The sequence below is a fragment of the Ictidomys tridecemlineatus genome, chromosome 12 (genome assembly GCF_052094955.1).
Source record: "Ictidomys tridecemlineatus isolate mIctTri1 chromosome 12, mIctTri1.hap1, whole genome shotgun sequence".
In the NCBI taxonomy this organism is placed as follows: Eukaryota; Metazoa; Chordata; class Mammalia; order Rodentia; family Sciuridae; genus Ictidomys; species Ictidomys tridecemlineatus.
In genome coordinates, this window is record NC_135488.1 from 82,638,299 (window position 1) to 82,664,554 (window position 26,256).

Sequence of the window (26,256 nt, forward strand, 5' to 3'; positions counted from 1 at the left end):
TAGTACTTACAATGTACTATTTAAAAAAATCACTGAAGCAAAGTGAAATTTTAAATCCTAGTTCCTGGGTAGGATATCTTGTCAATTAACCTAGGGCTTAATTTACAATAAGGTTTGCCTAGAGAAAATACAAAGTGACCAGGTGGGCCTAGGAAGAAGAAAACAAAAAGAGTAGAAAGTAAACTACTCCAATCTAACAATTGATATTGATTTTATATGAAAGGGAACTGGAATCTGATTTAAATTTTACTTCAAAAAAAGAAATATGACAAGGGGGCTGGGGCTGTAGCTCAGTGGCAGAGCGCTTGCCTAACAAGTGTGAGACACTGAGTTTGATCCTCAGCACCACATAAAAATAAAGAAAATAATCTGTCATCTACAACTACAAAAAAAGAAAAAAGAAAAACACGACAGGGCCGTGGTTATAGCTCAGTGGTAGAGTGCTTGCCTAGGACGTGTGAGGCATTGAGTTCCATCCACAGCACTACATTAAAAAAAAAAAAGCACTAAATAAAATAAAGGTATTAAAAAAAAGAAATAAGACATAACAGTATAGATAATAGGGGGGCACTTTAAAACAAAGCAAAATAAATATAAAATTGCATATTTGCATCTGCATCTGAATTAGAAGTTTATTAAATTCCATATAGTGAATTAAAATTTGATCAGCTCTTGATGGACTATATTTAAAATAACAGGAAGTTTCACAATATGTAATATTGTGATGTTTACAAAACTGATGAACTGAGCTCAGAAAGTTTACCACTCTGCATCACCAATGGCTTTTGCAAATACATAGTCTCTCCCTCCAAAACACATAACACCATCTTTCAAAAAGAATTTCCACTTGTTCTTGCTTCGATGAATCTGGAGGGAGAAAAATAATCTAAATTAATTTTGTAAGTTAAAAAATCATTTACATTTCTTTGAAATAGTAAACAGATTTATTCTAACACTAAATAGGAATTTTTTAAAAGTAAGACCCCCTCAAGATAGTTTATTCACTAATTCAATAGATATTTGAATTTCTATAATGTCAAATACTGTTTGAGGTACTGAAAATACAACCAGTTCTAACATATAAAATAAGGTACTAGAGATACTGTATCTATATCATATATACAGTCATCCCTCAATATCATTGTATCCTGAGGTATTGGTTCCATAGCCCCCCCAGATATGAAAACCTGTGGATGCTTGAATTCCTTATGAAAAATGGTGTGTGTGTGTGTGTGTGTGTGTGTGTGCGCGCGCGCGCGCGCTTGCATGTATGTGTGTTTACATATACTGACATGTTTACATATATTTATATATAGCACACACATATAACCTATGCATATCCTTCTATGTGTTTTAAATCATCTCTAGACTTTTTTTTATGTTAAGGTTACAAACTTACTAGCACGAATAAGGTATAGAATTTGAAAACCTTAGGCTTTGCATTACTTTTATTATCACAGGAGTTACTTCCCCAAAATGTTAATCACAGCTGTATTGAAAGAGTATTTGGGAAATGTGGCAATGTGGTTTATATAAGTATACCACATTATAAATCTACTGGAGATCCAAAGGGATTTGCCTTTGTGGAATTTGAAACAAAAGAGCAAGCAGCAAAAGCTATTAAGGTAGGTCCAAACCCAGAAGGCAAAACAGGGAAGAGGAAAAGAAGCAGTTCTGAAGATGCAGAGTGCTTAGCTCCCAAATTCTTTTTAAAAGGTACAGACAGCACCTCCATGTTAAAGTGGAAGGGAGTCCACGCATACAAGACTCCTTTGTATCCGAGAATTAAAAGCTTCTAGCACCAATTTCCAAGGAGTTCTGTCCTCATCTTCAGGAGTAGATCTCCAGATTATTTGCATACCTAATACAATATAAATATTCTTAAGTAGTAATTATACTGTATTGTTTAGGGATTAAAGATGGGGGAAAGGTCTGCAAATGTTTGGTAAAGATGCAATTTTTAAAATATTTTCAATTCACAGTTGATTAAACAGAGAATGAAACTGCAGAGATGGAAGGCCTACTATACATGATTTCATATACTATATCTGTAAAAACATACATATACATAATATATACGGAAAATACAGGGGGAAAAAATCCTGCCTTTGAAGAGTTCACATTTTAATAGAAAGGGGACAGAAATCTAATCCGTAAGTAAATTATATAGAATATTAAAAGGTGATGTGCACTACAAAAAATAAAAGGAACCAAAGCACAAATGTAGAGGTAGAATTACAATCTTAAAAAGGCTAGTCAGAATAGGCTTCACATTTAAGGTGATACTTAAGCAACAACTTGAGGAACGCAAGGGATAAGGCCAGACAAGTATTGACTCAAGGTCACTCCAGGCAAAAGGCACAGGAGAGAAAGGTGCTGACAAGGGACATGCCTGAACTGTTCAAGAACACCAAAAGAGTCCAACATGTCTGCAAAGGTATAAACAGGGAGGAGGTAGCTAATATTATCAAAAATGAAAAAGTTATGTTTCAGTGTGAAAAAGAAAGTCACAATAAAGCACCAACCACAGACAGAAGATACATCCTAAAATCTGTTTGATTCTGTCAGCTGTTATTCAGATTTAATAAATCAGCCTAGATACAGGTAAAATAAAATGATAAGAAATCATACTACTTTGAGAGGTAAGAAACCATAAAATAATTGCTACCTCTTTGTAAAGGTACAAGTAACTTTGTACAAGTAACTATTCAGAAAATATATGATCTGAGATCAAAGGTAATATTTAAACCTCGTTGTCTGACTATAAATAATCAAGTCTAGGAATAGACAGATATTGTGACTGGTATTCTTGTGCATTTTGTGAAGTAAAAGAAAATGCAAAGGATAAATCCCTGTTTATGTTTAAAATGACCTAATAATGTAAACTTTTTTTCTGAGTTTGATTCCCAAATTTTCACTTGCACATCTTTAAAATCCCTTTGAAATACAACAGAGACAACAGAATCCTGAATTCAGCACAGGTGAGAAAATATAACCAGAATTAGAAGAACAGTTGCAGCAATGGGAAGATTTATCAAGTGACTCCCTTTTGTCCTACAATTTCAATATAGTTTAAATTACGTATTTATTAATCTAAAAAAAATATATTACTTGTGACAAATCATTATCATTTCCAGTGATATTGAAAATACATTTGATAATACTCATGTATTTAGGTATTTTTAATCCAAAAAAAATGAATCATTTGTTTTTTGTCCTATACACATACAGCTGGGAAAACCCTAAAAGTATTTCCATGAAAGTCAGGACATACACAAGATTATCTACCACTATTCAACTTTTAAACACTTTATAGGTACTAGCTAATACAGACAAGTGTAAACTACAATTGATATTAACCAATGCAATTAGATAAAATAGAGATATAAAAACTAGAAAAATTTAATAAATTTGCAGATGTATGTCAAAACTCCAAGATAATCAATGAAAAAATACTAAATAGGAACTCAGTTGGATAAATTAGCACACCGAAATCTATAGTCTTCATGCATATAAACAAAAGAAGACACAGAGGAAAAGCCTATTAACCACATAAATCAAAGAAATAAAATAAATAGGAACAAAGAAGAAATATTGATCCAACATGGCGGCAGGCACGGAGAGATCAAGTCTCTGACCTCTTCAGCTGTGCGGGCATAGGGAGTCGTAAACCGTTTAAGTGCTGTTTGCTCAGGATCACTAGGCAATGCTGAGCTGAAGTGGATCTGGGGCGAACAGTCTGGGCCTCTCAGAACACACACCGAGCCCGAAACGGCTGAATTCAAGCTCCCATTCGCCTGTGTCTCACAGACAAACTGCTGTGACTCAGCACTAAACGATCCCGCTGAAACAACTGGTCGGCCCTTCTGAACCTGTGGAGGTTAATACCAACCAAGCCTTCATAGGCAGTGGCCACAGGATTGAAACGGGGCTTGGGAGAGCCAGTCAGGACCCACCCATTGCATTGGTCATCCGCCAAAGGAAATGAACTGTCGCCATTTGCATGGGATACCAACATGGCAGAGAACTGATGTCACCAGAATGCGGCGGCGGAGATAACTTCATTGAAACCAGCGGCAACAGGTGTGTAAACCCCTAGCGTTCCCTCACCACACAGCGGGGAAGCCTTAAGGGCCCCTCCCAGCTCTCCCGTGAGCACAATAGCCAGACTGAGGGAATCAAGAGTGGTGCAGGACCCGTGGCGGGGAACTCCCGGCTACCACTCCCACCAGTGCTGACAACTGAGGTCTCTTGCACCAGCTACCAGGGGCGTGGCTACCAGAGGGCAAGCAAAATTCGCTGAGGGTTCTCAGCCCCAAGCTCTACAAACTTAGGGTCTGAGGGAATGGCAAACAGGGAGAATGTGCCCAGTCGTTCATGAAAATAGGGCTCCCGGGAGCAGCAGACCTGGCGTGTAGCCAGTATTGTGGTGAGCGTCACTGGTGAGCAGGGCCTGGCTTGAGGAAAAGTGGGGAAGTTACTAGACACAAGAGAAGGTCCTAGGCACTCAGGATTGGAGACTCGCCCAGTCTGGGAGGAGGAGCTGCTGCACAGTGATTGGTTCACGTGTATTGAGAGGAGAGGCTTGGCCCGCTGGGCACAGCTCCACCTACTGGAAAAGAAGTTAATCAAACTCTAAGACTGCATTTATTTATTTTTTTATTGGGGTTTTTTTTTCATTTTCATTTTTTTGTTGTTTTATAAATTTTTTTTAGTTTTTTTTCTTATTTTTTAATTTTTATTTTTATTTTTTAATTTTTTTAAAATTTTTTTTCTTTTTTATTTTCTATTTTTTTTCTTTTGTCTTTTCATTTCTTTTCAATTTCCTTATTCCCCCCTTCCTTGAATTCTACCTGCTTACTCTCATTCTCTTTAGTGACTTCTTCCTTTCCCTTCTAATACCTTTCCTCCCAAGCATCAAATAAATTTATAGGAGTAATCAGTAACTCAGCAGTCAAACAGAACAAGAAGTAACATGAGCAGCATGAAAAAGCAAGGAAGAAAAGGAGTACAAACAATGCAAGACAGCCTAAATATTCAGGAGGACCTAGAGGCATCAGAAAAATGGCCAAATAAAGAACTCAAGGAATACCTTAGACAGATGGAATGGAACCTTAAAGAGGATATGAGATAGCAAATTGAAACAGTGAAAGAACACATTGAAAATGAATTACATAAACAGATAAAAGAAGAAATTAAGCATCTTTATCAGGAGATAGAGATTATAAAAAAAACAATAATTCTAGAAATGAAGGAAACTATAAACCAAATTAAAAACTCAAATGAGAGTATCACTAACAGAGTGGAGCAAGTAGAAGCCAGAACGTCAGATAATGAAGACAAAATACATCATCTTGAAAAGATCCTAGCCAAATCAGAAAGGCTGGTAAAAAATCACGAGAAAAACATCCAAGAGATATGGGATAACATAAACAAACCAAACTTAAGAGTCATCGGTTTAGAGGAAGGTATAGAGGTTCAAACCAAGGGAATGAGCAACCTGCTGAATGAAATAATTATAGAAAACTTTCCAGCAATAAAAAAAAGGAAACGGATATACAAATTGTAGCTGCATACAGGACACTGAGAATACAAAATCACAGTAGACCAATGCCAAAACACATTGTTATGAAGATATCCAATAAACAGAACAAAGAGAAAATATTAAAAGCTACAAGATAAAGGAGGCAGATAACATTCAGGGGTAAACCAATAAGGTTAACGACAGATTTTTCATCACAGATACTGAAAGCGAGAAGATCCTGGAACAACGTATTTCAAACACTGAAAGACAATGGATGCCAACCAAGAATTTTGTATCCAGCAAAATTAAGCTTCAGGTATGACAACGAAATAAAAATCTTTCATGATAAACAAAAGTTAAAAGAATTTGCAGCCAGAAAACCAGCACTGCAAAGCATCTTGAACAAAACACTACATGAGGAAGAAATGAAAAACAATAACCAAAACCATCAGTGGGAAGTGCCTCAGTAAAGACAGAGGGCGGAGGGAAAGCTAATCATGGAGAAACAAACTAAATTTTTAAAAAAAGATAAATAATCAAACATGGCTGGAAGTACAAACCATATATCAATAGTAACTCTAAATGTTATTGGCTTAAACTCCCCAATAAAGCGACATAGGCTGGTAACATGGATTTAAAAAACAAATCCAACAATATGCTGTCTCCAGGAGACACATCTGATTGGAAAAGACATGCACAGGCTGAAGGTGAAAGGTTGTGAAAAAATATACCACACACATGGTCCTCGTAAGCAAGCAGGGGTGGCCATCCTCATATCGAATAAAATTGACTTCAAGACTAAGTTAATCAAAAGGGATAAAGAAGGCCACTATATACTGTTAAAAGGAACCATTCACCAACAAGACATAACAATTATCAATATTTATGCACCAAATAATGGTGCTGCGACATTCATAAAACAAATTCTCCTCAAGTTCAAGAATCAAATAGACCACAACACAATAATTATGGGTGACTTCAATACACCTCTCTCACCATTGGACAGATACTCCAAACAAAAGTTGAATAAAGAAACTATAGAACTCAATATCACAATTAATAACCTAGACTTAACTGACATATATAGAATATATCAACCATCATCAAGTGGATATACTTTTTTCTCAGCAGCACATGGATCCTTCTCAAAGATAGACCATATATTATGCCATAGGGCAACCCTCAGTAAATATAAAGGGGTGGAGATAATACCATGCATTTTATCTGATAATAATGGAATGAAACTGGAAATCAATGATAAAAGAAGGAAGGAAAAATCCTACATCACATGGAAAATGAACAATATGTTACTGAATGATCAATGGGTTACAGAAGACATAAAGGAGGAAATCAAAAAATTCTTAGAGATAAATGAAAATACAGACACAACATATCAGAATCTATGGGAAACAATGAAAGCAGTTTTAAGAGGGAAATTCATTGCCTGGAGGTCATTCCTAAAAAAAAAGAAAAAACCAACAAATAAATGAGTTCACACTTCATCTCAAAACCCTAGAAAAGGAAGAGCAAAACAACAGCAAATGTAGCAGAAGGCAAGAAATAATTAAAATCAGAGCGGAAATCAATGAAATGGAAACAAAAGAAACTATTGAAAAAATTGACGAAACTAAAAGTTGGTTCTTCGAAAAAATAAATAAGATCAACAGACCCTTAGCCATGCTAACGAAGAGAAGAAGAGAGAGAACTCAAATTACTAACATACAGGATGAAAAAGGCAACATCACAACAGATACTACAGAAATACAGAAGATAGTTAGGAATTATTTTGAAAACCTATATTCCAATAAAATAGAAGATAGTGAAGACATCAATAAATTTCTTAAGTCATATGATTTGCCCAGACTTAATCAGGAGGATACACACAATCTGAACAGACCAATATCAATGGATGAAATACAAGAAGCAATCAAAAGACTACCAACCAAGAAAAGCCCAGGACCGGATGGGTATACCGCGAAGTTGTACAAAACCTTTAAAGAATTAAAACCAATACTTTTCAAGTTATTTCAGGAAATAGAAAAAGACGGAGCTCTTCCAAATTCATTCTATGAGGCCAACATCACCCTGATTCTGAAACCAGACAAAGACACCTCAAAGAAAGAAAACTACAGACCAATATCTCTAATGAACCTAGATGCAAAAATCCTCAATAAAATTCTGGCGAATCGGATACAAAAACACATCAAAAAAAATTGTGCACCATGATCAATAGGATTCATCCCTGGGATGCAAGGCTGGTTCAATATACGGAAATCAATAAATGTTACTCACCACATCAATAGACTTAAAGATAAGAACCATATGATCATCTCGATCGACGCAGAAAAAGTATTCGACAAAGAACAGCATCCCTTTATGTTCAAAACTTTAGAAAAACTAGGGATAACAGGAACTTACCTCAACATTGTAAAAGTTATCTATGCTAAGCCTCAGGCTAGCATCATTCTGAATGGAGAAAAATTGAAGGCATTCCCTCTAAAATCTGGAACAAGACAGGGATGCCCTCTATCACCACTTCTATTCAATATAGTTCTCAAAACACTGGACAGAGCAATTAGACAGACAAAAGAAATTAAAGACATAAAAATAGGAAAAGAACTTAAATTATCACTATTTGCGGATGATATGATCCTATACCTAGAAGACCCAAAAGGGTCTACAAAGAAACTACTAGAGCTAATAAATGAATTCAGCAAAGTGGCAGGATATAAAATCAGCACGCATAAATCAAAGGCATTTCTGTATATCAGCGACAAAACTTCTGAAACGGAAATGAGGAAAAACACCCCATTCACAATATCCTCAAAAAAAATAAAATACTTGGGAATCAACCTAACAAAGAGGTGAAAGATTTATACAATGAAAACTACAGAACCCTAAAGAGAGAAATAGAAGAAGACCTTAGAAGATGGAAAAATATACCCTGTTCATGGATAGGCAGAACTAACATCATCAAAATGGCAATATTACCAAAAGTTCTCTATAGGTTTAATGCAATGCCAATCAAAGTCCCAAGGGCATTTCTTGTAGAAATAGATAAAGCAATCATGAAATTCATATGGAAAAATAAAAGACCCAGAATAGCAAAAGCAACTCTAAGCAGGAAGTGTGAATCAGGTGGTATAGCGATACCAGATTTCAAACTATATTACAGAGCAATAGTAACAAAAACAGCATGGTACTGGTACCACAACAGGCAGGTGGACCAATGGTACAGAATAGAGGACACAGACACTAATCCACAAAGTTACAACTATCTTATATTTGATAAAGGGGCTAAAAGCATGCAATGGAGGAAGGATAGCATCTTCAACAAATGGTGCTGGGAAAACTGGAAATCCATATGCAACAAAATGAAACTGAATCCCCTCCTCTCGCCATGCACAAATGTTAACTCAAAATGGATCAAGGAACTTGATATCAAATCAGAGACTCTGCATCTGATAGAAGAAAAAGTTGGCTCCGATCTACATATTGTGGGGTCAGGCTCCAAATTCCTTAATAGGATACCCATAGCACAAGAGTTAATAACAAGAATCAACAAATGGGACTTACTTAAACTGAAAAGTTTTTTCTCAGCAAGAGAAACAATAAGAGAGGTAAATAGGGAGCCTACATCATGGGAGCAAATTTTTACTCCTCACACTTCAGATATCTGGAGCCCTAATATCCAGAGTATACAAAGAACTCAAAAAATTAGACAATAAGATAACAAATAACCCAATCAACAAATGGGCCAAGGACCTGAACAGACACTTCTCAGAGGAAGACATACAATCAATCAACAAGTACATGAAAAAATGCTCACCATCTCTAACAGTCAGAGAAATGCAAATCAAAACCACCCTAAGATACCATCCCACTCCAGTAAGATTGGCAGCCATTATGAAGTCAAACAACAACAAGTGCTGGCGAGGATGTGGGGAAAAGGGTACACTTGTACATTGCTGGTGGGACTGCAAATTGGTGCGGCCAATTTGGAAAGCAGTATGGAGATTCCTGGGAAAGCTGGGAATAGAACCACCATTTAACCCAGCTATTGCCATTCTCAGACTATTCCCTGAAGACCTTAAAAGAGCGTACTACAGGGATACTGCCACATCCATGTTCATAGCAACACAATTCACAATAGCTAGACTGTGGAACCAACCCAGATGTCCTTCAATAGATGAATGGATAAAAAATAATGTGGCATTTTACACAATGGAGTATTGCACAGCACTAAAAAATGACAAAATCATGGAATTTGCAGGGAAATGGATGGCATTAGACCAGATTATGCTAAGTGAAGCTAGCCAATCCCTAAAAAACAAATGCCAAATGTCTTCTTTGATATAATGAGAGCAACTAAGAACAAAGCAGGGAGGAAGAGCAGGAGGAAAAGATTAACATTAAACAGAGACATGAGGTGGGAGAGAAAGGGAGAGAAAAGGGAAATTGCATGGAAATGGAAGGAAACCCTCATTGTTACACAAAATTACATATAAGAGGTTGTGAGGGGAATGGAAAAAAAACAAGGAGAGAAATTAATTACAGTAGATGGGGTAGAGAGAGAAGATGGGAGGGGAGGGGAGGGGGGATAGTAGAGGATAGGAAAGGTAGCAGAATACAACAGTTACTAATATGGCATTATGTAAAAATGTGGATGTGTAACCGATGTGATTCTGCAATCTGTAATTGGGGTAAAAATGGGAGTTCATAACCCACTTGAATCTAATGTATGAAATATGATATGTCAAGAGCTTTGAAATGTTTTAAACAACCAATAAAAAATAAAGAAAAAATATTTGATTTATTGGCAGCATTCAATACTCTCTTCTTTGAATTGTTCTCACTTGGTTTCTAGAACATTCTGGTTTTTCATCTAACTCCCCAACATCATAACTCTGACCACTCCTTAGTTTCCTTTACTGATCCCTCCAATATCTCTCTTACTTCTCAATTTTAGAGTACACCAGAACCCTTGTTTCTGCTTATATTCATTCTTGGTAATACTAATCTCATGACTTTAAACACCATCTATATGTTGATGACAAAATTTATATCTCTAGCTCATACTTATTCCCTTAAGTCCTGATTCTCATTCAATTAATTCCACATCTCCTAAATGTCAAGTGGACACCTGAAGCAAATTTAAAACTAGAATAACTTTTTCTCCCCAAGTCTTCCTCCATCTCATTGGGAAATGGCCAGGTTAAAAAAAAAAATTCTTCAACATTCTTTATGCCTCCTAGTCATACCCCATTCCCAGATCTACCAGTGCATGTTAGCTCTACCTACAAAGGATATTTGTATTTCAGCTACTTCTACCACCTCCAATACTATCACACTTGTTTAAGCCTCTATTTTCTTTGCCTAGACAATACATAAACTTGTAACTAGTTTCTCCATTTTTACCCTTGCATCCCCACTTTTTAGTCTAATATGAATGTGGTAGCCTGAGGGGTTCTCCTAAAAATGTAATTTAATATCATTTCTCAGCTCAAAACTCTCCAATGCTTCCCATCCAAAAATTAAAGTTTTTACAATGGATGCAAAATCTCTCATTTCCCCTCCCTTACCATTCTAGACTCCTTTCTGTTCCTAGAACACAAAGGTATTCCTACCTCAGGACTTTTACATTTGTTCCCTCTGTTGGAAATATTTTTACCCAAATACCTTAACAATTCACTCTCTTACCTCTTTCTGATCCCTAGCCTATTATATTTTCAGTAAGGCTGTCCCTAGAAACTCTATCTAAAATTGCAACCCATTTCTCCCCAACATCATTAAAATATCAGATTTTGTGATTTAATGTTATCTCATTGAAAGTAACGATTAGGTTTTATTTTGAACTGGTCAAGTTAATTCTGAGTTAATGCTGAAAAATAGACAATTATACCCAGGAAAAAAACATATCAATAAACAATTACTTACCTACCGGATATTTAAAAATCTCAATGTAATACAAGACTAAAGATAGATAAACCAATAGAACAAAATAGAAAATTAACTAAATCCAAATACATATCAAAATTTATTAGGTGATAAAGGAATCTTATCAGTATGGACAAAACAGTCTTTTCAATAAATGTTAGAAAAATCAAGTGTTAAAAAAAGTTAAAACCATGTTACTTTATACATCAACACATATACTAAATGGATCAAGACTTGAATATTAAAAAAGAAATCAAATAAATACTAGAAGAAAACATGAGTGAATCCTTTAAAATCCTGAGGTAAGAAAGAAGTTCTCGTGACTCAAAATTTAGAAGCCACAAAATTAAAGACTGACAAATTTAACATCTACACATAAGAAAAAGCAATGAGAGCAAATGATTAAGGAAAAATTACTTCCATGTATAACAAAAAGCTAATAACATCTCTCAACATGATATAGAACTCTTAGAAATCACTGAGTAGAAAACCAATATTTTAATGGTTTAAAAAGTTGCTGGGTATGGTGCCACATGCCTATAATCCCAGGGACTAAGAGGTTGAGGCAGGATTCCAAGTTTGAAGCCAGCCTCAGAAACTTAGTGAGACCCTAAGCAACTTAAAGAGGTCCTGTTCTCAAAATAAAATTTAAAAAAATTTAAAAGGCTGGGGATGTAGCTCAATAGTTAAATGCCCCTGGGTTCAATCCCCAGTACCAGGAAAAAAAAGAAAAAGACAGAAGTGTACTCATTTCAGCAGCACATATATTAAAAAGACAAAAGTTAAGAATAAGAAGGTCACAAAAACTAAATATAAATGGCCCTTAAACACATAGAAAGTTAAAAATTCCACCAACATATCATTTTCACTTTTCATAGCAATAAAGATCCAAATTTCTTTATCACATTCTATTGGCAATGTGCAGGAAAAACATCACTCTCAAACACTATTTTGGAAATATAAACTGAAACATCCCCTTGGCGAGCACTGTGGCAATAGCTAACCAAATACATTTGTCTTTGACCTAGTTATCCTATTTCTGTACATTTATGTAATAGGTATGTTTACATACATGTGAAATGTCTTATCTATATAGTAATTCCAAGCAAAAGACTAAAACATAAATATTCATCAGTAAGGAATTAATTAAATTTTAATAACCCTAAAATGGAATATTATATGACTCTTAAAATATTAGCATGAAGAAAACCTCCTTATGTAAAAAAGACTGAGACACTGTCAATAGTAGAAAGCAAAGGTGCAGAATGCAGTATTGTCTGTGCTACTTTTTGTACTTACACTAAATAAGCTCTATAAATATATTTAAAAACTAATATAACTAGTTACTTATTTGCAGTCAAGTCAGAATCAGAAGAGCTACTAGAAGGAAACACAAATAGTGAAGAAGTGAGAATCAGACCTTATTGTATACCTTTTTATTGTGTTTTGACTTTTAACCAAGTGTATGCACTATTTAAACACCAAAACAAATATACATTTGAGAGACTGTACTATATACATTACAATTAATCACTGTGCTAACATCTAAAGGACAAAGCCACTATAAAAAAGTTTACTAACCTGTTAGATGAAGATATAGGCTATTCAAATGATTTCACATTCCTTTATAAAGTGTCCTATTTATAGCACAGAATACTCTCATTCCTATTAAAATGTTTCATTTCACCATTAATGTTTCCTGTATTATCCTTATTACTTTAACCTTTATATATTTTTTATTTTTTTATTTGTTTTAATTAGTTACACATGACAGTTCAATGATCTTGACATATCATACATTTGAATCAGATGAGGTATAATTTCTCATTTTTCTGAGTGTACAGGTTGCAGAATCATATTGGTCATACAGTCACATATATATATGCAGCAATAGTAATGTCTGTTTTTATATTAATCTTAGACATTTTCTAGGTCTCTAGAATCACTAATTCTCACCCAGTATATAGACCAATGCCTTTATTTATCCCCTTTTCATTGCGCATGTTAAAATTTTCAAACTTTCTTCCAAGAGTTAAACTATACAGTTTAAAAGGTAAATTCCATCTGTTAATCAAATCAAAATAAACCACTTTAAAAAAATAGCACTTCTCCAAGTTTAAGGGGTTGCAAATCACCTGAAAGTCTTATTAAAAAGGCACATTCTGGGGCTAGGGCTGTAGCTCAGTGGTAGAGTGCCTGCCTGACACATGTGAAGCACTGAGTTCGATCCTCAGCACCACATAAAAATAAAGATATTGTATCCATCTATAACTAAAAAATATTTCTAAATGGTTTTTTTAAAAAATGCACATTCTGATCCAGGACTCTGGAGTGGTCCGCAGAGTTCTGTATTTGTAATACTCTCCCAGGGAAACAGATGCTATTGGCCTTTAAAACACTCTGAACCAGTAAAGCTTTAAAGACTATATATACACAATGGAATTTTACTCAGCAATAAAAGAGAATAAAATCGTGGCATTTGCAGGTAAGTGGATGGCATTGGAGAAGATAATGCTAAGTGAAGTTAGTCGATCCCAAAAAAACAAATGCCGAATGTTTTCTTGATATAAGGAGGCTGATTCATAGTGGGGTAGGGAGGGGGAACATGGGAGGAAAAGATGAATTATAGATAGGGAAGAGGAGAAGGAGGGCAAGGGAGGAGGCAGGGGATTAGCAAGGATGGTGGAATGTGATGGACATCATTATCCAAAGTACATGTATGAAGACATGAATTGGGTGTCAACCTATTTTATATACAAACAGAGATATGAAAAATTGCGGTATATAAGTGTAATAAGAATTGTAATGCAAAAAAAACAAAGTACATGTATAAAAAATGAATTGGCATGAACATACTTTATATACAAAGATATGAAAGACTGTGCTCTATATGTGTAATAAGAATTGTAATGTATTCCATTGCTGTGTATTTAAAAAAATAAAATCAATATTTAAAAAAAAAGACTACTGAGGATTCTTTTAATTTACTTGAGTTTCATTCCATTCAATACTATTCTAAGCAAATCAACCCATGGCAAGAACTGGCAAGTTTTCCCTCATAAAAATTCACTATAACAATATTTTCCACTCTATTTTGACTTTATAGATACATTCTTTTTGCTACTATTTTCTGACTTCATTACTCCCTTTAAAAAATATTTCAATGGCTCCCCAATGCCCTGGTTTCTATTAATGTTCTTAAAATATTCACTAATCAGAGAGTACTCTCAGACAACTAGATTTATTAATACAACTAATATCACCTCAATCTACTCCACAAGGAGTAGAAGCAAGACACAAAGTATGGGTAAATGCTTTGAAAAATACAATGCACTATGTAATTAATTATAAACTCTCTTCAACAATGTAGCAAAGAACACTATATTCATAACGTTCTAGAAATTTTTTGAGACTTTAAAGAATGTATATATAATTAGATACCTTAAAATCTTTTCTTTGTACAAGTCAATACAATGTTTATAAGAAACTAAAAGAAGTTTCAAACTAAGAACTGTCCCTTTTCTATTCCTACTCCCTCTTAAATTATATTTACAAGCATTTAAATTGCCTTTTTTGGGTGAGGGGGACTGGTACTGGGGATTCAACTCAGGGGCACTCAACCACTGAGCCACATCCCCAGCCCTATTTTGTATTTTATTTAGAGATAGGGTCTCACTGAGTTGCTTAGTGTCTCACTGTTGCTGAAGCTGACTTTGAATTTGCAATCCTCCTGCCTCAGCCTCCCAAGCCGCTGGGATTACAGGTATGTGCAACTGTGCCCAGCCTAAATTCTAAATTTTCTATCTATATAAAATGTTATAGATAAGAAAGTGGTTATCATTTTTATAGAAAATGATTTTTAAAAATAAATTCACAACAAAGGGTATCCTTTGTTTCCTTTAAGTATATTCTAATTGTGATTTTTTTAAAAAAAAATAGGCCAGGTATAGTGGCACATGCATGTAATCCCAGCAACACAGGAGGCTGGGCCAGGAGGATGGCAAGTTTGAGGGTAGCCTCAACAATGTAGCAAGGCCCTAAGCAACTTAATAAGATCCTGCCTCAAAATGAAAAATAAATAGAGTTGGGGGTATGGCTCAGTGATAAAGCACCTCTGGGTTCAATCCCTAGTACCAAAAAGAAAAAAAAACATTAAAATATCTATTAGATATCAAGGCAATGAAAATCCAACTGCAATAATATACCATCTCATACTCACTTGGATGACTAGGTTCTTGAAGTCAGATAACAAGTGTTAGCAAGGATGTAGAGATATTGAAACCCTCAAATGTTGCTGGTAAGAATGTAAAATAGTATAGCTGTTTTAGAAAACAGCCTGGTAGTTCCATAAACCATTACTATGTGACCCAGAAAATCAACTCCTTGGTGTCAAGTCAGATAAAAATACATACCTACACAAAAACTTGTGCATTAATGTTTATAGCAGCATTACTCATAATATCCAAAAGGTGGTGATGGGGTTCAAGACATCCTAACCCCAAATATGGCACCTTGTCATCTGAGAAAACAGTCAAAACAAGAAAGTCTCTCTGACATTTCTCTTGCCCTTCTTCCCTTAAGCAGGCCATAAAAGAATTCTCTAACCTTCTTCTGAATATTTTATAAAACACTTAAGCCAGAGTTGCTCTCCCTACACCCAGGAGAAACTAATTCATCTCTGAAGACACAGGGGCACAGAGAAGAATCTGAACAAACAGGCCTTACAAAATTCCTCTCCATTAATTACAATATCATACCCCTATTTCCTCCAATCACACTTCTGCACAATTCTCCAGAAAAATACTTTTCCCTGTATCTTTGTGTCTTCGTTTCTAAAGGTTCCTGTGCCATGTAAAACTTATCTAAAATCAATGTGTACACTTTTCTCTATTATTATAGGGTCTTAGCTATGATCCTAGTGGTGGATGAGGAAAAGAGATTACTTTTTTCCCTATACAGTGGAAAACAACTATGTTAGCTTTTTATCACTGTTACCCAAACACCTGACAAGAACAATTTGGAAGAGGAAAAGTTTTTTTAGCTCATGATTTCAATGTTCTCAGTCCATAGTTGGCTGGCTTCAAGACAGAAAAATCATGGCTGAAAAAAGCCGCTCAGCTCATGACAACCAGGGAGCAGAGAGAGTAAAGCTCAAGCTTCTGTGGAGACCCCAGGAATCAAGAGATACCAGAAATGGGGACTGCTAGCAGAGGGAAAGCTGAAGGCCGGAAGCAGAGCCAGCCCAAGAGAGAGGCTATATAGGTGCAACCATCGAGCCTATGGAGGTAGGGCTTCCCATATCTCACCACCACGTGCCCTGGATGCTGGACATGGAGCTACAGGACTTAATATGTGCCTAGTTGGGTTCCAGTCTTGCTTTGGTCCTATTTGTCCCTTCTTTATATGTTCCTTTTCCTCCCTTTTGGAGTGCAGATGTTTATTTTGTGCCATTATATATTGGAAGCATGTAACTTAATTTTCTTTCTTTATTTTTATAGGGATTCACAGGATCTGCCTTGAGTCTCAAAGGAGACTTTGGACTTGGACTTCTAAGCAGTGCTGGAACTATTAAGACTATAGGGACTCTTGTAGATAGAATGAATGTATTTTGCCTTGTGAGATGGGCACAAGCTTTGGGAAGGATATTATGGTTTAGATCTGTGATGTCTCCAAAAATGCAGCCTTGGGGAATATATCTGTCTCTGACCAGCTTCTCTCCTCTTTCTCTCTCTTTTTCTCCCCCACCCCTTTCTCTCTCTACCACCACCCCTCTCCTTCCCAGCCACCATAAGCTGGGAAGCTTTCCTCCACCATAACCTTCTGCCATGATATTTCAGTCTTGGAGACAGCCAACCATGGACTAAACCTCTAAAATTGTGAGCAAAAATGAATCTTTACTCTTCTAAGTTGTTCTTGTCAGGTATTTTAATCACAATGACAAAAAGCTGAATAACAAAAAGCCCAAGGTCCACTGGTAGATTAAAAAACAAAATGTGGTATATACATTCAATAGACTATTGATCAGTAATAAAAATGAATGAGTCTTGATACATGTTACAATATGAATGAATCTTGAAAACATCATAGTAAGCAAAAGAAATCTGTCAAAAAAAATACTGCATGTTACATGATTCTTTCATATGAAATGCCAGAACAGGAAAATTCATAGAAACAAAGTAGATCAGTGGTTCCCCCCAGCCTAAGGGGTAAGGTGGGGGCAACAGGTAGATATTAGAGTAAGACGTAAAGTTTTAAGAAGTCTTCTGAAGATACAGAAAGGTTTTCAAATTGACTAAGCTAATGGTTGTACATATCCATGAACATATTTTTAAAACACTGAACTATATACTAAACAGGTAAAATTTACAGTATACTAATGATATCTCAAGTTTTAAAAAACAGAAATATTCATGAATTAAGGACAAAAACTTACCATTCTGTTACATAACAATCACAACTGTTTTTTTAAGAAAAACTGTTACTAACTTATTTCCTCAGCTTAAAACCTGATAGACACCTTCATCTAACACAAAGTCCCACTGATTCTATCATAATCTCTAGATTTTCTGTCTTTTTACTTAATCTTACTTTTACTTAATCTGAACTTCTATTACTTAATATCTATACTATCCCTGTTTTTCTTCCTATTAGCCTTTTCCAAATCATTAAATATTGCCATTTTCTAAATTCTTTCTTTATTTTATAGGGATTCACAGGATTACAATTTTTTCAATAGCCTTTTCAAAAGGCTAATTTCTTCAGACCAAGTTTAGACTTCTCCACCTAGCATTCAGAATATTTCAACATGCTCCCTACTCTGTCTTCCAGTCCAGCTTCATTCACTGTATATCCAATAAAAGAACACTTACTAGAGCCAAAGTTGTCTCTTCACTGTCCCTTGTACATACTACAACTATTCATTTCTTGGCCTTTCTCAGGATATTCTACTTTGAATGCCTACCCTCTATATTAACCTGCATCCTATAAATCATTCAAACCCCATTTCAAAGCTCCATGTCATCCATGAAGGATTTGTGGAGAACTCAAACTGCAAATGATTTCTTGTATTTCCTAGCCACTTTTAGGACTCATAGTCTGCCACATATCTCATTTGATTTATGTAACACTCGTCTTAGCATTTGGTTTACCTGTCACATATTTTAGCTTTTGGTTTGCCTGCCATCTTATTGTGTGTTATTCTATTATTCCCTAAGATATACCTTGTTTCAATAAGACTGTCACCTCCTTAAGACAAGGACTATTGCTTTTTTTTTAGTACTTCAGCATCCATACAGCACAGTACTAGCCCCAAAATGCACCATCAAAAACTTGACAGAATTAAATAGCTGTTTTGCAATTCATTAAACAGTTAACTATAACTCACCATAATGTTTCCCATCATTCAAAAAATCTTCCTATTCCAAATGCAATTAATAAACTCAAAGTCCAAAAGGTGAATACAGTACCTTATCATACTGACAGACAATTACATTATCTGTGTCAAACAGGTCTGGCACATCCTGCTCACTAACATCATCTCCAGAATTTAAAGGATCCTAAAGATGAAAGATGATCACATTAAGAAATTTCATGATGCTTCAAATTTTTTAAAGATAGAGAAACATATAGAAATGGAGAGCTTAGAGAGGCAGAATTATATTATACTTTAAAGTCAAACAGCTGAGTTTTAATCCCTGCTTGGCTACTTAATAATCATATGACTGATCTTATGCAAGTTACTAAAACTCCCCATATCTCAATTTTCTCATTAATACAATAAGGATAGTAATAAGATGCACAGGACCGGGACTATTAAATAAGGCAGATAAGATTTAGTGTTATATGATATATATGTAAATCTACCACAACTGATACCTAATACCTATGTACTCCTTAATTACCATATTCCACCCAGATGTGTACTTATTAGAATTAGAACTTGTACTATATACTTCTACACAGGCTACCTTCTTAACCTCCACTTCCATCCCCTAAACCTTCCACTACCTCTAATAAAGAGCAACAAATACATAAGACAATTCCTAAACACTTATTACTAATCTAAATTACAGTTTAAGGTTAAAAGTTTAAGTCCCAACATACAAATAAGTCTCATTTTAAAGCGCAAAAACTCAGGAAATATTGTAATTTATCTTGGTTCCCAAGTATACTGAAGCACAAATGTTGTAAGTTAATAAAGAAAGTCTGAGCTCAAAAGTGATCCTCACCTCTTCCACAACATCTATTTGAGCATCTTCATCATCACTACTGTTTGCAGGTGAATCTTCATTTGATATACTGCCAGCTTCTTCAAGCACCTTTAGATCTCCTGCATCAATAATCCCTATAAATTCATTCTCATTTACATCCCTTATACTTTCTATTTCTTCATTGGATGATGTATCACCAGTCCCATCTATTTGAATTATTTCATTAATATCATCATCAGATACCTGAGTGTTTAAATCCATCTGAGAATTAGAATTCTAAAAAGAGAAAGAAATAAAGTTCTTCAAGTCAAATATGATGTATAAAACAATGCATCAGAATTTTAACTTACTTTGGCAAGTATTCTACAAGTGGTCACTTAAAATATATTTCTGCCTGGTCATAGTGGTGCACACCTGTATTCCAGTGACTCAAGAGGCTGAGGCAGGTGGATCACAGGTTCAAGACCAGCCTCAGCAACTCAGTGAGGCCCTAATCAATTTAGTGAGAGCCTGACTCAAATTTAAAAACTTAAAAGGGCTGGGGATGTAGCTCAGTGGTAAAAATATCTCTGGGTTCAATCATATTTCTGCTTTATAAAATGACTCTCCCTCCAGATTTGAATTCCAGAATACCTCTAGCATTTCTATAAAACATATATGTACATGTAACATAAGAATAGTTTTTAAATTATAAATTAAGTAAACCTATTTATAATCATACATAAGCAACAAATGAATTCACTACTTTCATATAATCTTTACCAGTTTTTATTAACATATTACCTTAAATTAACATAGTACCTATTGGCTTTTAATTATTATACTTGATTCTAAACAATTACTGAAGTAGAGAACAAATGACAGCATGTTTAATACATAACTAAAAATACAAAGGATTATACCAATGAAGTAAGTTGAACACAGAAGAATAAATATCACATTATTCCACTTAATATGAGATACCTAGAATAAGCTAAAGCCAGCAAATTCAAAAAGACAGAAAGGTTACTAGGCCTAGGAGGAAGTAAATTATAATTTAACAAAAAGACTTTGTTTGAGATGATGAAAGTGTTCTAGAAATGGATAGTGACGATGGTTGTACAATGTTGTGAATGTACTTAATACCACTGAATTATACACTTAAATATGGCAAAGTTTATGTTATATATATTTTTACTACAACTACAAAGATTTCAAATTAGAAAAAATGTAAAGGAAATTTAGTAATCTCCTATGCTCACATAGCTACTCTTTTTATCACTACCTTCACCAATCAGAGCTAACAGATAAACATTTGTAAAATATTTTATAGGCATTTTCTCACTTAACCTAATTGCCACACACACTGAGAGATGAAATACGTGCCAAGATCAAAAAGCTAGAAAGGTGTGCAATGGAGTTAAATCCCAAATTTGATTGTAGAGAACTGCCCTACATGCTGCTCTCCTGTTGGTTTGTCATAGACAGAATAGAGACCAACCAAATTTCAAGCTAAGGACAGGGGCTATTTCATATGATTATAAGCACCACAGAACTTAACCTTTTTGATGACTTCAGAGATCTCATGAAAACTTGGTAAAAGTTCCAGGTGCTACCATGGAGTTTAGAGCACTGCTGGTTGTTTTGGAAACAAACACAAGTAGATGCACATATTGCAAATATAATGGGTTAGTTTAACTCAAAGGATGGGGTACAGAAGTGGAGCTCAAGGACATGTAAAGCTTGGCTCTCAGCACCCAAATGGACTTCATTATATCAGCCTCAGAAGTCTTGGAAATCTATAAGGTCACTGAAACTAAAGAAGGCTCCCAACAGAGCTCAAGAAGCTTTACTAAGTTTCAAATAAATGGGTTTTCTTTCTACCCCTACATTTGTGAGGTACGGGTGATACTATGGGCAATATCTCAATGCACCTTTTTAAGATATATCTTTATTATCTTGAGTGGATAAATGTCCTTCTGGGACTCATACCCATAAGAATATTCCCTACAATGAATCTCTCAAAGAACCCCCAACAAATAATCTCACATAGAAAAAATAAGATTAAAAAACTGGGGTTTGGCTCAGTGGTAGAGTGCTTGCCTAGCATGTGTGAAGTACTGGGTTCGAATATCAGTACTGTATATAAATAAATAAATAAAATAAAGGTCCAAAAATAAAACACATAATTAACTAGTTTGCACTGAAAAAAGATCTTCACAGATGGAATAAGGACTATCATACTTATGCAAAAGTGAATGGCTATGTGCTCAAAAATGAAAATAAATCCAAATTATAGAAATAATTTTTATTATATACAAAAATAATTTAGAAAATTCTTGGGGATTCCACTGCTGCCTATGATGTAAAAGCTAAAAAAATTGCCACCAAAACACTAACAATACGAAAAAGCTAGAGGGGGGACTCGGAAGATGGCAGCGAATGGAGTGCATCACCGTCGTGTCCCGTGTCACTGCGCGGGTGAACGACGAGTTAGAACAGCCAAAAGCTATCTTGTTAGGAATTTCCAGCAAATTTGGGGTACACCGAAACCTAGAGGAAGGATTTCCATCGCCCAAGGATAAGTTACCGGGGCTCCACCGCGAGTGATTTCTCCGCCCGGAGATTCAAGCTGCTTATTCAGTGACTCGCCCCGCTGCTAGAGACTGCGGCGAGTGCCAGAAACGGCGAGCTAGCAATGCAGCAACGCGCTGCTGATTCTGCAGACTCCTGCCAGCTGTGCCCTCACTGTGCTCCAGGCTGAATTCTGGGTTTGAGACGGGGAAGGAAGCGGTCCAGTTCTGTCCTCCATACCAGTCAGACCACCGAGAAAGCCAGCGGCCACCATCTTGGAGAGCTGACGTCACCATCGCCAGTTTTCGACTGATCGCAGCTCACTCAGCAATAGAACAGGTCTGTGACATTTAGTCTATCTCCCATACAGCGGGGAAATCTCATAAAATCTCTCCCTGGCTTTCCGGGGGTGTGATTAACAGAGTGAGCTTGAGTAGAGGAGTGGGGGAAAGGTAAAGGCACCTGACTTCCAACTCCTCCCTCCCACCAGCAGCTAAAAGGAAACCTGTTTCGCCAGCTCTAGGAGGAGAGGCTAGCGGAGGGAATCAAAACAATAAGGTGCCGGTTCCCAAAAGCCACGCTCCACTTCCAGGAAACTGTAGGCACAGAGTGTAGTTTGAACTGCTAAGAGGTATCACACTGGGGAAGGCCTGGCTGACAAGAGAAGCCAGGGGACTAGAAACCAGGAATAAACCTAAGCTAACAGGTTTTGAGAGACACCAGTGGGGGGAGGAGGGAGCGACCTCACACGGATTGTTTCCTACAGCCGGAGGGCAAAATCTTGGCCCAGAAGGCACAGCACCACCTACTGGAAGCGAAGAAAATAGAAGCCTAACAGTGTCCCTTTTTTCTTTTAATTTTTTTTTTAATTTTTTTTTAGTCTTAATTTTTTTCTTTTCCACAATTATACTATTATTTTTTTAAATGTAATTTTTATTTTACTGCATTTTATTATTATTTTTATTATCATTTCCTTTTCTTTTCTATTCTTTTCTCTTTCTTTCCTCTCTCCCTCTCTCTTTCTTGGTTTGCTTTCTTACCTTTTCCCCATCTTTCCTCTTAAGCATGACCACCCAGATTACGTACAACTTACTAAATGCAAGTAGATGAATACTACGAAGTGGTCCATAGTCCGCCTAAGCCCTTAACTACCCCCAAGTACTCCTGTCTATTCTCTTGTTAATATCCGCCTGCATTTGAGCAACCCCACAAAGAAGCTAACATATACTAACCTCCATACCATCAAAGCGCCCGAACTCAACATAAAATCCTAAGTTCAAACCTCAATTCTATACATGCCATCAAATTCTGTAGGCCTCTAATGAAACTAATGAATTTACCTTAAATCACAATTAAATCCAACATCTCTAAACATTGTCTCCCAACACAAAGGAGAGATATTGGAACTATAAAAACCAAAACAAATTTAAAGAAGAAAACAGAAACACAGCAGTCAAACAGAGTTCGAAAGCAACGTGAGCACCATGAAAAAACAAGGGAAAAAAGGATTACAAAAAATGCAGGACAACTTAAATTCACAGGAGAACCCAGAGGCTTCAGAAAAATGGACAGAGAAAGAACTCAAGGCATACCTAACTCAGATGGAGCGGAATCTTAGAGAAGACATTAGACAGCAAGTCCAAACAATGAAAGTATACTTTGAAAACGAATTAAATAGGCAAATTCAAATGGCAAAGAATGAGCTATACCAGGAGATAGAGATTTAAAGAAAAAATCAAACAGTAATCCTAGAAATGCAGGAAACCATAAAGCAAATTAAAAACTCAAACGAGAATATTACAAATAGACTAGATCAAATAGAAGTCAGAACATCAGATAATGAAGAAAAAGTGTATCAACTTGAAAAGAATATAGTCAACACAGAAAGGATACTAAGAAATCACAAGCAATCTATCCAAGAGATATGGGATGTTATTAAAAAAACAAACTTGAGAGTCATCGGGATAGAAGAAGGTATAGAGATTCAAACCAAAGGAATGAACAATCTATTGAATGAAATAATCCTAGAAAACTTCCCAGATATGAAAGATGGAATGGATTGCCAAACCCTGGAAGCCTACAAGACCCCAAACATACAAAACCATAATAGACCAACTACAAGACACATAATTATGAAGATGACCAACATACAGAAAAAGGAGAGAATATTAAAAGCTATGAGAGAAAGAAAGCAGATTACATTCAGGGGTAAACCAATTAGATTAACGGCTGATTTTTCATCACAGGCGTTGAAAGCAAGAAGATCATGGAACAACGTATTTCAAACGCTGAAAAATAATGGATTCCAACCAAGAATACTGTACCCAGCAAAATTAAGCTTCAGATTTGACAATGAAATTAAAATATTTCATGATAAACAAAAGTTAAAAGAGTTCGCAGCCAGAAAACCAGCACTGCAAGGCATTTTGAGCAAAACACTACAAGAAGAGGAATTGAAAAACAGCACCCAAAATTAACACTGGGAGGTAACTCAGTAAAGGGAAGAACAAAAAATATAACCAAAAAGAAAAAACGAGCCATATTAAAATAAATAAATAAATAAGCATGACTGAAAGTACAAACAATATATCAATAGTAACTTTAAAAGTTAATGGCTTAAATTCACCAATCAAGAGACAAAAGCTAGTATCCTGGATTAAAAAAAAAAATATGCTGCCTTCAGGAGACTCATATGATAGGGAAAGACATACACAGGTTGAAAGTAAAAAGCTGGGAAAAATCATACCACTCACATGGTCCTCAGAAGCAAGCAGGAGTGGCCACACTCATATCAAATAAAATCAACTTCAAACCTAAGTTAATCAAAAGAGATAAAGAAGGCCACTATATACTGTTAAAAGGAACCATCCACCAACAAGACATAACAATTATAAATATTTATGCACCAAACAATGGCACTGCAACGTTCATAAAACAAACTCTCCTCAAGTTCAAGAGTCAAATAGACCACAACACAATAATTATCGGTGACTTCAACACACTGCTCTCTCCATTGGACAGATCCACCAGACAAAAGCTGAATAAAGAAACTATAGAACTCAATAACACAATTAATAACCTAGACTTAACCGATATATACAGAATATATCAACCATCATCAAGTGGATACACATTCTTCTCAGCAGCACATGGATCCTTCTCAAAGATAGACCATATATTATGCCATAGGGCAACTCTTGGTAAATATAGAGGTGTGGAGATAATACCATGCATCTTATCTGATCATAATGGAATGAAACTGGAAATCAATGATAAAAGAAGGAAGGAAAAATCCTGCATCACCTGGAAAATGAACAATATGTTACTGAATGATCAATGGGTTACAGAAGACATAAAGGAGGAAATCAAAAAATTCTTAGAGATAAATGAAAATATAGACACAACATATCGGAATCTATGGGACACAATGAAAGCAGTTTTAAGAGGGAAATTCATTGCCTGGAGTTCATTCCTCAATAAAAGAAAAAAAACAACAAATAAATGAACTCACACTTCATCTCAAAACCCTAGAAAAGGAAGAGCAAAACAACAGCAAAAGTAGTAGAAGGCAAGAAGGCAAGAAATAATTAAAATCAGAGTGGAAATCAACGAAATTGAAACAAAAAAAAAACATTGAAAAAATTGATAAAACTAAAAGTTGGTTTTTGAAAAAATAAATAAGATCGACAGACCCTTAGCCATGCTAACGAAGAGAAGAAGAGAGAGAACTCAAATTACTAACATACGGGATGAAAAAGGCAATATCACAACGGACACTACAGAAATACAGAAGATAATTAGAAATTATTTTGAAACCCTATATTCCAATAAAATAGAAGGTAGTGAAGATAGCGATAAATTTCTTAAGTCATATGATTTGCCCAGATTGAGTCAGGAAGATACACACAATTTAAACAGACCAATAACACAGGAGGAAATAGAAGAAGCCATCAAAAGACTACCAATCAAGAAAAGCCCTGGATGGGATGGATATATAGCAGAGTTTTACAAAACCTTCAAAGAAGAATTCAT

At 35.5% G+C, this 26,256-nt stretch overlaps 1 protein-coding gene across 1 annotated transcript in view; it reads right to left on the reverse strand.

Annotated features, from left to right (window-relative positions):
- Positions 1–615: 615 nt before the first annotated feature.
- Gtf2a1l (general transcription factor IIA subunit 1 like) overlaps positions 616–26,256 on the reverse strand; it is a 61,363-nt gene continuing 35,722 nt past the window's right edge. Inside the window, exons 8-10 of the mRNA XM_078027906.1 lie at positions 19,690–19,947; positions 18,928–19,017; positions 616–867 (exon numbers count right to left, since the gene is read on the reverse strand). Coding sequence (XP_077884032.1) covers positions 760–867; positions 18,928–19,017; positions 19,690–19,947 — 456 coding nt within the window. The 3' untranslated portion in view covers positions 616–759. The remainder of the gene's footprint in view (positions 868–18,927; positions 19,018–19,689; positions 19,948–26,256) is intronic.